This window comes from Nelumbo lutea, chromosome 7 (assembly GCF_056320005.1).
Source record: "Nelumbo lutea isolate HS-2025 chromosome 7, American lotus-T2T, whole genome shotgun sequence".
NCBI classification, from domain to species: Eukaryota; Viridiplantae; Streptophyta; class Magnoliopsida; order Proteales; family Nelumbonaceae; genus Nelumbo; species Nelumbo lutea.
Genome location: NC_142690.1, coordinates 12575535 through 12587943, shown reverse-complemented (window position 1 = coordinate 12587943; position 12409 = coordinate 12575535). Strand labels below are relative to the sequence as shown.

At 37.8% G+C, this 12409-nt stretch overlaps 1 protein-coding gene across 2 annotated transcripts; it reads left to right on the top strand.

Moving 5' to 3' along the window:
* The first annotated feature begins 1137 nt into the window (after window positions 1–1137).
* Window positions 1138–11502, top strand: LOC148845149 (protein FAR1-RELATED SEQUENCE 5-like). Of its 2 annotated transcripts, none has more exons than XM_088953772.1 (3): window positions 1138–1351; window positions 2068–2594; window positions 11167–11502. In XM_088953772.1, coding segments are annotated over exons 1-3 (723 nt in total). In that variant the 5' UTR covers window positions 1138–1350; the 3' UTR covers window positions 11362–11502. The 2 variants fall into 2 exon arrangements, with proteins under 2 accessions (XP_088809898.1, XP_088809899.1); XM_088953773.1 differs by lacking the exon at window positions 11167–11502 and adding an exon at window positions 7797–8140 and having other exon boundaries at window positions 1194–1351.
* Window positions 11503–12409: the final 907 nt, after the last annotated feature.

Genomic DNA, 12409 nt, shown 5'->3' with positions numbered 1-12409 from the left:
TATGATATATGTTTATCCTTTGATAAACTGTTTCACATTATCTAATTGGAAAATGTAAACATCCACGTAAAATTGAGTATAGATCATATAAGAGAAGTTTTTATTTCCTTGTGTAAATTCTTCAAGTGAATTAAAGTAAATATATCCGTGTATTAAGAATAGTATTATCAATAAAAGTCATTAAGTACCAATGTTCACCATCAACTAAAATAAAAGCATGGACCCCATGCATCAAAATGCACAATATGAAATGAAAAAATAAATCTTCATTAGAAAACAATGTTTTACAATGCTAGGTTAATTGACAAGTAAGAATAAACTTAAGTCTCAACATGACTATCACTGAGACTCACTAAAAACAAAGAAGACTTCATCCCAATAGGGCTATCAATGGACTCTGAAAGTCAGATATCGTATTTAACCCTAAATCCAATTATGTCAAATTCGGATGCTAGAACTTGCATCAATTAATAATTGGATCAGAAGCAGATTTAACCCCATTTAGTCCAGTTTGTTAGAGAACAAAAAGCCTATTCAAAAACATCACCTAACAACTTAAGCTTTTAAGATAAATGGTTCCTTGAAATGGTATTAGAGCCTCCTTAACCTAGGGGTGAATGTGAACTGGGTTGGGCTTAGGCTGGGCTTTGCACATATGATAAGGGCTAACCTAAGCCTGGGCCTAGGTGGGCTTGATTCCAGATCTATGTCTTTCACATATGAAATATTACATATATATAATATTTTATATTAAATGACATATAACATGCATATAATCATATTTATACATTATATAATACAAAATATTATATATAATATAAATGATAAGTGTCATATTGTAATATTTATATATAAAATATACAGTAATTAAAATAACATGTGTATATATATAAATTATACATAAAAATGTGTATGCTTAAATATATGTGGATCAGGCCAGGTTTGAAATATTAGGCCAGGGCCTGGCCCTAAAATTTGTGGCTTTATGTAGATCCGGGCCAAGGTTGAACACAAAATCCATGCTCAAGCCTAGAATTTTTGGGTTGGGAAAATCAGAACCAGGAAGGAAAAGAAAAGAAAAGAAAAAGAAAGTAAAGGAAGAGAAAGAGGAAAAGAAGATAAAGGAAAAGGAAAGAAGGGAGAAAATCCAAACATCCTCCCGGGAAAAGAACCATTCCTTCTACGTGTCACGTATAGCCTTGGTAATTTCTCACCAGTTCACCTGTAGCCTTCGTAATGCACACTCCGTTTCGGCGTTTCCTATTAATCCCAAACCCTAAGAATCTCTTTCTCTGGCTCCATTTAAGGGGAAAAACCAGTCAACAAAGAACCACCAATTAGAAGAAATCAAGTAAGTTTTAGTTATCTTCTCTTCATCTGTTACCGGGAAAAAGCTAACTCGTTTTTGAGATAGGGGGATAAGAAATTTAAAAATTTTAATAACTTCTTAATCCATTTCTGCAATCGATTCTAACTCTTGTATGAAGCAGAATAATACTAATATAGTTCAAGGTACCTAGTGTAAGCGATTGAATATCACATTCTGCAGTTTCGCATTTAATCACCTGTCATTCTTCAAGTGTGTTTTTCGAAGCCAAGTGGACTTAAACCATTGCATTTTCGTCTTTTTATATTATTTGGAAACATGGGTTGATCATCTAGTGTCGAGAAATCACCGGAAAGCTAATGGAAGGTACAAAAGGGTTCACTTCTTGAAGTCCCCAAATGGGCTCATTTGAATTTGAAGTGTCGTTCCTGTAAAATGATTCCATGTTAGATGATGAACTCATGCATTTCAATTCAGTGAAAGCCAAAATAAAAATCTTTTAAATTCTTTCTAGCTATGATAAGCACCCAATTAGTCGATTGCGGGATTTAAAAAAAAAAAAAAAATTGATTTCCTGCGCATTCATGTCTGCATCAGTGCACATACCAGCTGTTTGATAAAATTTGTTGTTGTTTCGAAATATTTTACATTTTTTTGGGTAACCTCCAGAACATTTAACGTTGAAAGAGTATTATATCTGCTTTTGAAATATAATGGTTGCTATTATATTTTTTTGGTAGTGGACCTTGGATCTCCTATGAGTGACAATGATGAGATGATAGAGAATTCCCTGGGAAGGGATCTTCATGAAGGAGAGATGATAGAGACCTCCATCATAAGGCATCCTCATGTGGGTGAGGATGGCGAAGTGATAGAAAATCCCGCAGGAACTGGGCCAGTTGCACATGAAAGAGATGAAAATATGGAACCTTATGAGGGTATGGCATTTGAGTCAGAAGAGACTGCCAAGGCATTCTATGAGGCCTATGCCAGGCGTGTTGGATTTGTCACTCGAGTAAGCACATACTGTCGTTCAAAGATTGATGGGGCTGTTATTTCACGGAGACTTGTATGTAATAAAGAAGGTTTTAAGAAAGGGAAAATTAAGAGGCCACTTGCAGTGACGAGGGAAGGCTGCAAGGCAATGGTCAACCTAAAACGAGAAAAACCTGGGAAATGGATTATCTCAAAATTTGAGAAGGACCATAATCATCCACTACTAATTTCTTCAAAGGTTCGTCGTGGTTCTCTTCAGAATCGATCTGTGGTGAGTTCTTTTATCTTTGTGTTTTTATTATAGTACTTAATGTAGAAATTTGACTTTAGTAAACTCTCTTTTAATCTGTAAAGGCAACCTAGTATTGACACAGAAATAATGGATTCTACTCCAATGCTATATGTATCGAACAAGCTGAAGCTATGAATTTAATGTTTTCTTACCTCAAAGAGAAATTTCAAATTCAGTGGCTGTATTTTTCATTTTTGAAAAGGTAAGGTGTGGTTTGTATTTATATTGCAAAGTGCCTTAAATGTATAAATTCATCAGTGGAGATGGACCATCCCCAGGCCCATGGATTGCTTGCAGTCATCAATTCTAGTCCACTTCCAATGCTGATTCCATTAGACTACACTGGGGACATGTTGTAACCATGGTTTGCAATTCTGATATTGATGGACATTTCACCATGTAGAGATGGAGAGATCAAGGATATTTCACTAATTTCTCTAAGATATTTGAGAAAATCTAAAAAAGTCAAAAAAAGTTTTCTAGAAACATGGAATTAGTTAATAAACCTTCAAGGGATCATTAGAAGTATAATTGCACATTTAAGACCTAAAAAACCACGACAAAAGACCATATAAATCAAATAGGGGAAAATAAGAGATTTTAATAGGTATATTTCTCAGTCTCCCTTTTCATTTTTTAGCCATATTTTCTCCATTAATTATGTCACTTCCTTTCCATTTTGACTTTTCTCTTTTTTGTTACAACATGTTTTGATTAGATTGAGAATACTCTTTTATAGATATATGCATTTTTCTTTTCTTTTGAATCATAATGACTTAGTAATGATTTGTTTCAAAAATAGTAATCCAACTATCCAATCACCAATTCCCTATTTGTTATTTTAAGACATTTTAAAAAAAGATGATGATTTTAATGAAATATAAAAAAAAAATTCAATGATATTCTGAAATTTTAAACCTTAAAAATATAGTCTATTAATGAAATATATCGCCAACATATCGGCAAAATATTGGAAAATATTTGAAAAAAAATAAGTTTCCTGGAAAATTTTGTATTACCACCTAGCAAAATGGGGATATTTCGGGGAAATTTTGCCAAATATCACCAATATTACAAACCATGGCTGTAACTACTCTGATTGCCCTAGATTCATTCCTTTCATCGACCAATGCTGCAAAATTCATCTTTATACCTTGCAATCTGAAGTTTTCATGAGGAAAACATTGTAGAGCCATTGAATCTGGGCATCTTCTTTTTTTTTCTTTATCATGTAAGCAGGTGATGCCTTATCACTAACAATTCATATTCTTCTTTTATTTTAATGAATTTTTATTTTACTTATCAAAAAATAATCTACTAAAGAAAATTTCTTGGACTTATGACCAAGAAAAAATTAAGAGAAATAAGACCTGGACATGCAATCAGTCCAGGAAGAAGATCTAATTATAATCTTTCCAAAAAATAAAACAATAAAGAAGAAGAATAGAAGAATGAGGAGGAGGAATCTGATATATGACAGATAACATGGTTGGGTGTGAAGAGTAGAAGGTAAAGAAAGAGGAAAGATAGCTGATTAGAAGAGAGAAAGAACCAGTTGATTATGGTGGCACCTCACTCTACTGCCCCTATGCCCAATAAATAGAGAATTACAACTGATTCAAGCAACTTGAACAACTTGAACAGTAAAGTGCTCATAGATGTTAAAAATATAGTTCCATTTGGGTTGTTCATTAAGAAGTTCGTAATGGACCTTCTACACCCACTAGTCCATCCGTCCACCGTAACTGTGCATCCAACCTTCCTCCACTACTTACACCTTTTAATCATTTTATAACAATATCCAGCTCCTTCTTAAGAAGAGTACTTCTTATTTCATGATGACCTGATAGTTTAAGTTCCAGCTCAAATGGACTAATGTTGGCCATTTGAACAGAAAAAAGGACTTTTCACAAGATCAAATGATAATACATTTGTATAGAAAACTACATGATACATTGGCAAACTTTTTCTTTATCTCCTTTCTTCCACACTTCATTCAAGATTTATTGCTGATGACCTTTTTGCCCTTTAGCACATAGGCATCTATTTTTTTATGTGCCCTTTAGCACATAAACATCAGCAGTGTCTAAAGCCTTATGCTTTCTTATAAGATCTTCCAATTTTCATTCATCTTTAAAATTAAAATCCCTTGTATTTGCACTAGCATTAGATTCATACTTCCCTTGTATTTGCACTAAAGCCTCAGGCCTTAGTCATATTTCCTACTAAAAAGTATAATAATTGATAGGTTTAAGAGCAAAGTATATTTCTTCTTCAACTGTTCTTCTTCATCCACTGCTGAGAGCACCCACCGCCTCGGCAATGTCTAATAGCTGGCTTTCCAGGGCTCTGTCCTTCACCCAAGGAGGTGGAGAACTGGGCCTCTTGGTTGTGGGGGATACCGGGAAAGATGCATGCAAGACAGTTTGAAGGAAATAAAGCGCTCCTACTATTTCCTACAGAGTTGGAAGCGATCGGAGCTTTGCACTCTGGTAAGTCCTGGTTCAACGACTCTCACATAGCTCTGTCCAAATGGAGTTCATTTGGTTGCAGTGAAAGGCAAGCTATTGGTTATGGGCGCTGGTGGGTTAGAGTTTTTGGGGCACCTCTCCATGTATGTTGCCCCTCAGTGTTTAAAGAGATAGGCAATGCTTGCGGCGGTTTTATTGAAGCAGATTCAAACAACCTAAACTGGAGCAAGATCAACTCTTTGCGGATAATGATTTGGAGCAGATCGGTTCAAGACATCCCAAAATTTTTTGTTTTAGACGTCTTGAACAGCAGTTACTTGTTTCATTTAGTGGTGGAAGATTGTGTTTTTGAAGTAGGGGAGTGGTGCTCTGTTTTACCTTGTTTGAACCATAGTGAGTTAAATAGGGGAGCCACTGTCACCCAAGAACAAGCATACCAGGATGCAGGCACAGGTGAAGGCCGGGTTCCTCAACAAGTGACGGCGGTGAGTTCTGCCATGCATAAAGAAACCCCCGCTTCTATAGACACCATCGGCTCCAAACGACGATGCAGAAAACGTCATGTTGTCACGGGGGTAATCTTTGGGGCCCCGTGCGGCACTCGAAATGGGCGTGTAAGCCTACGAAACAAAGCAAACACACACAGAAAGGCAACAAGAAGGCACACGAATTAGCAAAAGGCTACTTGTATTGCATTAATCAGTGGTAAGCACAAGCACACAGTACAGTGTCGAGGGGATCTCGTGCTTAACCTTTACACGCTTATGAGCTCACTCGACTACCTACCTCCCCTCAAAGAGTACGTTAAGCTTTTGGGGGAGTGACAATATGAAACATCAAAATAATGGAAAAGCATACTAAGTAATTACAATTACGCCATTGGCGGTTCCCCTTACAAAATACAAGCAAAGCCCGCCCATGACACACATGTTGGCACCATGAAAGCACGTGGCTGGCACTCGGATGGCTCACTGTAGGTGCTTGATGGCGCGATGAAGGAGTCACCCGTGACAATGTGGCGTCACGGTCGAGTATCGCCACGGACTACCTCCAATGGTGGTGCAGAGGCTGTTCCTTCTCCCGCCGGGCGTTCAAACTCTCTATCAGCGGTGAATCTTCAGATCGTTCCACTGTCAATAGCTCCTCCTTCGGCAGCTGCGTTTTTGGCAGGATTTTTAAATTCGAACATGAGCGGGTGTGTTTTGGGAAGAAGACTCTTGTGAATCTGGAAGGTGGGCCTTTGTGTGTGGTCTCGAGCCCACCCAGGGATTCAGGGTCAATTGGCCTACTGTTTTGGAGCTCTTCATGGTATTATGTGGGGGCCCATTCTCAGGGTGCTGGCCCACTCTCACCAACACTACTGGACCCCCCTTGTGTGGAGTCACAAGCTTTGGTTCCATTGGGAACCATTTGGCATAGGCTGAAGCCCATTCTAGGGCCAGCTACCAATACGTCCTCTCCTGACCTTCCCTCAAATCGATCTAGCTTGGGGGATGCATCAAGTGTACTCTCTCTCAGTCCGCTCCCAGTGCCTGGTTCAGTTAGTGATGGTGCATGCACGAGGTTAGACCCGGCAGTTGAGTAATCGATCCTTAAAGGAGTTGATAACTGTGTTGAGGATACAATGAGCTTTGGGAAGTTGCTGGGGGTGTCTTTTGCCATGGGTCAAGAAGAGCAGGTTCGGGAGTGGATTAAGGCAAGAGAACTCGTTTTGGTCCAGAATTAAAAGTGTGCCAAAACCAAAATGAGTTCTCTTGCCTTAATCCACTCCTGAGCCTGCTCTTCTAATTAATGAAATCTTTTCAGAGTTATTGATAATAAAAAGAACTCGGTTTGGTCCCTACAATCCCTTCAGATGTGGACTGTAGTTCGGTCTCCGAAGACGAGCCTAAATCTGAGAGCTGTGGATCAGAATGGTCTTCTGGCAGCTTGGATTACCTTCCAGGCTGTAGGAAGTTGAAACTTATCGAGCATTTTTATGACATAAAGGTAGTAAAGCATTCCAGTACGGCAGTATCAGAATTAGGGCTGGAAAGGAGCGTAGCATTAAGGGTAGAGGAAGATCTGTAGCCTTGATGTAATTTTCTTGGGCCTTCTGTCTTCCCCTTGTCGGTGGCTTCACTGTTTTGTCTTCTCAGAACTAGTTGAATGGGTTTCTCGGGTTGCCTTACCTATTCATGGGCCTTGGCTAGGCTTTATTTGGTTTTAAATGTAGTGTTTGGTCTTGGTGTTATAGGTGTTTTATGCTTGTTGGGTTTGGTTGTTTTGTTCATGGTTTGTTTTGGTTGAGAGAGCTCCCTTGTCTTGAGTGTAGGGGCCCCTCCATATACATCTTGTATACTTTTTTCTTTTTCATTTTTAATAAAATTACCTTTATCCTCTTCAAAAAAAAGTTGCAATGCTGAAAACTTCTTTTTAAGGATAAAAAAGAAATTTCATCAAAACTGAAAAAAAAGCAGTACATCTCAGAAAGATGGTTGTCTAATTGACAAACCAACTACTAATCAGAAATTACACTGTAAAAGACTCAAAATTACAAGGATTCAACTCCAGAGTGCTCCAGAAATTCTCTAGCAGATCAGACTTATTTACTTGGTCGAACCTTGGAAGACTGATAGCCCAAGCTGCAATCGAGTTGCTCACTCCTGCTAACAAATATTCAACATTCTTTGCCTTGTCCTCAAAGACCCTTCTTTTTCTCTCTTTCCAGATGGACCAGCATACTGCGAATGGAATACAGCTCCACAGGATTTTGGCCTTCTTGCTTCCTCTGATTTTTGGCCACTCGGAGAATGACACTGCTGGGACCAAAGGATGAAAGACATTCTCCCCAAACATAAAGGAGAAACACTTATACATGAAGTTTGCCACACTACAAGAGAAGAATAAATAGATGGCTGTTTCTTCCTCCTGGTTACACATATAGCAATAGTTTGTTAGCTGCAAGCCTCTGGATTTCAAGTGATCATAGGTTAAAATACTGTGTTGCGCCACCAGCCAAGCAAAAGTTTCTACCCTTGTGGGTGCTGGGTTACCCCACACTCCTTTTACCTGGTCTGAACTCTGAATCCCTACCATCTCTCAGTAAAGCCTTGTAGAAGGATTTAACTGAGAATCTTCCTTCTCTGCATTCTTTCCACCATAATCCATCTGCTGTAGCTCTAGAAATGTTTGTCTCTTTTAACTTTTCCAATAACAGAATACACTCTTCCACTTCTTGGTCCAAATTCCTTAATCAAATCTGCTACAATTCTTACTGGTGGAGGAATAAGAGAATTTTGGGAGGACGTGTGGGTGGTTGATAGACACTTGAAAGACCAATCCCAACCCTCCATTCTTTATCATCTTATAAATCCAAACCTGTGGGAGATTTGATCTTTTTCCTGGGAGGGATGGCTTTGTTTCCCTCCCTGCTTTATGTTATATTGTTTCTAAATAAAATTACCTTACCTTTTTTCAAAAAAATAAAAAAAAATCCAAACCTGTCACTCAACTTCTAAATATGCTACTCAGGGGATCAATTGTGACTTTGGGCTCCAGAGAGGCCCTAGGGATTTTAAGATACCTGATGCCCTCAACTTGGAGTCTCTGAATAGAGTTTTTTCTTTATTGTGTCTAAACTGGATTGTAGGATTTGGAAAACCAGTTCCTTGGGGCTGTACCCATATGCATCTTTTTTTTTTTTTTCAGTCCTTTCTTATTCCACTCCTGTTTTTTTTTCTCCTGTTCCTCAACATTTTTTGGTGAAAGAAATTTGGAGTAGACTGGTGCCTCCTAAGATAAGAGCTTTCTGTTGGAAGGTGTTTCATGAGAAAACCAACACTTTTGATGTGCTAAAGAAGATTAAACCGGTGCATATCTCCACACTGTTGGAAGGTGTTTTCTTTGTAATGTAAGTGATTAACTATTATTCTACTTACTAATCTCCTACTTGTTTGTTTCTAGTTTTTGGAGATGGTTTCTTTTTCTTTTTGGTTGTAGGTGGGATCTTCCAATGGATGTTATTATCTTGTTTAACCTGACATCTTGGTGCCTCGATGAAGGGGGAAATCTTGTGGAGGTGTGCAATAATGGCAGTGCTTTGGGCCTTGTGGCAAGGAGAAGATGCATTATAAAGTAAGATATTATTGAAAGTATCACAGTCAAAGTGTATATTGGGCAAGGGCATTGGACATTTTTTCACCATTTTCTATGGATGAACTCTTCAGAGGGTGGTATTCCTCTGACTTCAAGGGTTGTGATTCAGACACAATGGGAACCACCTAGCAATAACTACATAAAACTGAACTTAGATGGCTGCATTGGACCTGGGACTGTCAGGTATTGGTGGAGTGTTTAAGGGGATCAAAATGGTACTATAGTAGCACTATATTTGGGTCTGGTTGGTCAAGGAAACTCTTCAAAAGCAGAACTTTTAGCATTATTATAAGGGTTAAGAATTGGCAAGTTGTTAAATCTAAGAAATATTATGGTTGAATGTGATGCTGTGGTGGTGGTGAGCTGGCTATCTTGGGTTTTCATGCTTGCACATAGTCCATTCTTTCAATTTTAAGCTAGTAAAGGTTGATGTTAACTGGAAAAAAATTGAGGATACGAGGGACATACAAGGTGCTGATCTTGTTTCTCTGATGGATGATGTTTTTAAGGTAAAAACCAAGGATTTGAAATTTGAATAGGGTGGTTGATAATGAAGTACAAGTTGGCAAGAGTCTGGATCTGTTTCATTCTGGGTGGAAAGAAATTTGCCATGAAAATCTTTATGAAACTGAAAAAAGGAAGCACTTTAAAAATTCTAGTAAGACTTTTGTGGATTCCAGTTTTCATTGTGGAAATAATTTTATTGATGATTTGCTGAGTTAAGAGTCCAGGGCTCCAGGCAATGGTTTTCTTTGGAAATTTTGGGTTATTTTTGAAAGGTAGTCTAGGGAATTGGAGTGTAAAAGAGTTTTGATTAGTTAGATATAATGGGTTTGGGGTGTTAGTGTTAAGATTGAACTTTTTGGGCTGATCGTATATTTCTTCTATCCACATTTTGGAAGACGGCATATTTTCAGTGGCTGCCAATTCAGGTTTTCAGAGTAATGATGTTTTGGGGTATGTAGTCCGGCTGACAAAGCCAGTAGACTTCTTGTATATTTTTTCTCCTTTATTATTTTAATAAAAAGATTTATTGCTCACAAAAAATAATCTTCCTACCACCTGATTCGTGTTATCTTTGAGATGAAAACAGATTCAACAAGTTATGCATGGGCTTTTGGACCACAATGTTCACTTGGACCTATTAAGACTTGAGTCTTCATTTATCTTCCTCACTCTTCTTTAGCATTTGAGCAAAGCCACAATAGCCTTAAAGCATCATATCGTATTGCTTGGAAGATTTGGTCCATTGAATCTGCAGCTTATCTTTTGATGTATGAAAGTTGTATGTCATTGTGTCATGATAGATCATAGGAGATGCATTTATTTCTTCCCAGAAGTTACTACATGATTGGAAGTTGGTCTTTACATCTTGCAATTTAATCATTAGAGTTCCACAAAAAGGAAAAAGAAAAGGAAGAATTAATTGAAGAAAATAGTGTCATGACTAACTTATTGACCCATTATTAATTTATACATCAAATCTGGTCATAATGACCAAATATGCTACAACACAACAAAGACATGTCCTCGTCAAACAATTATATGGTTGGGAAATGGGAATTAGCCATTATTCACATTTTGGCACATAATACATTATGTGGAAGGTTTATCTGATTGGTTTTATGAATAAAAGAAGGTTTATCTGATTGATCTCTCTAGTAACGCCAGGACTATCAGCAACTCTTGATTGTTCCTATCTCTTTTTTGAAACTTTTAACAAATATCCACTCTTTTATGCTGGTGTTTGGATCACCACTGGATATATTGCAGATATGAAATCACCTCTGCTCCCTACAACTGAACTCTTTAGGCTGGTTTTGGATTGAGCTATCCTTTCTTCTTCCCCTTCTTGAGACCTGACATGCTCCAGTTAATGAACCATATGACCAGTCATTCTCATCATGTAGACTAACTCTTATTGTATCTCTCTTGTTATATAGGAGGATGCAAAGAAAATCCGTGAACTATCATACCAGCTTCATCGGGCAAACAAAAAGTGCACAGTATATCGGGAACATCTGGACATGGTTTTGAAAGATATTGAAGAACACACTCACCACTTATCTGAAAAAGTTAAGGACATAGTTCACAGTATACAGAAATTTGAGTCCCAGGAACAACAGCATTTAATTTAGATGATCTTAATGTTACAGATTCAAGTAGCATTTAGTTGAGTGTATTGGCTGTACTATTTACTCAACTCATCAGAGTCGGTAGTTTTTTTTGGATGGAATCAATTTTTTACAGTCGGTAGGGAAAAATTGCCCTGTTTCCTACATTTCATTTCAAAGTACCTCATATCAGGGGTAGCACGGTAGACAATTCTCAGCAGTTCAATGCTGAGCCCTGTTCCTATGTTGAGGGATACTAAAAATGACGTTAACATTTGGAAGGCAAATGCTATATGGTTGTCGTTGGCAAAGTGACATAAAACATGATTTGACTTGAGATACAAAATATGCATGGTAGAGGAATGTGGTCTTGCTAAATATGGTTTACAGGAACAGGACTCAGATTGGTTTGAGATCCCACAACTTGCCCATTCTCATGTCTAAAGAACTTGGACCACCTTTCGTCATCATAATCCAAGCCTTATTCCAGGCACATGAATTCCGTTTTGGTATTCCATTTTGTTTAATTCCATATTCATTGTTAAATTATGAGTGCTTAAATTATTTATTAATACTTTGATCCATGTCTATTGAACCATTTAAAAAATATTAAAGTAGGGTGCGGGGCTTAAAAAAGCTTTCATACAAAGCAACATTTACTATGGATGTAAATCCCCTAACTCATGCCACCATGTCCTAGGTCCATAGAAGATCAAGGAGAAAAAGAGAAGTCAATATGAGCTCCCTTTTAAAAAGCCTGTGCCTGTGTATATCTGTGCAGGTCATATGGCCGCATCAACTCCTTCATAACTCTTCTCAGTTGGTCTTGAGATTCATAGCGGGATTCTACACCCATGTTCTTATGTGGATTATAATCCTAATAATTAATCAACTGATGAAGGCGTCTTTGGCATCATTTACACGAATTGAATCCATTAACTCTGTGATTTTATGCGATGAAGTTGAAAGGTGAGGATACCAACACCTCTGAAGGTGTTCATATCTGGTCTCTTCATCAGAGCTGCCCATGCTGCAAAGCATAGGAGCACCACCGAGTCACCGACATGATGGA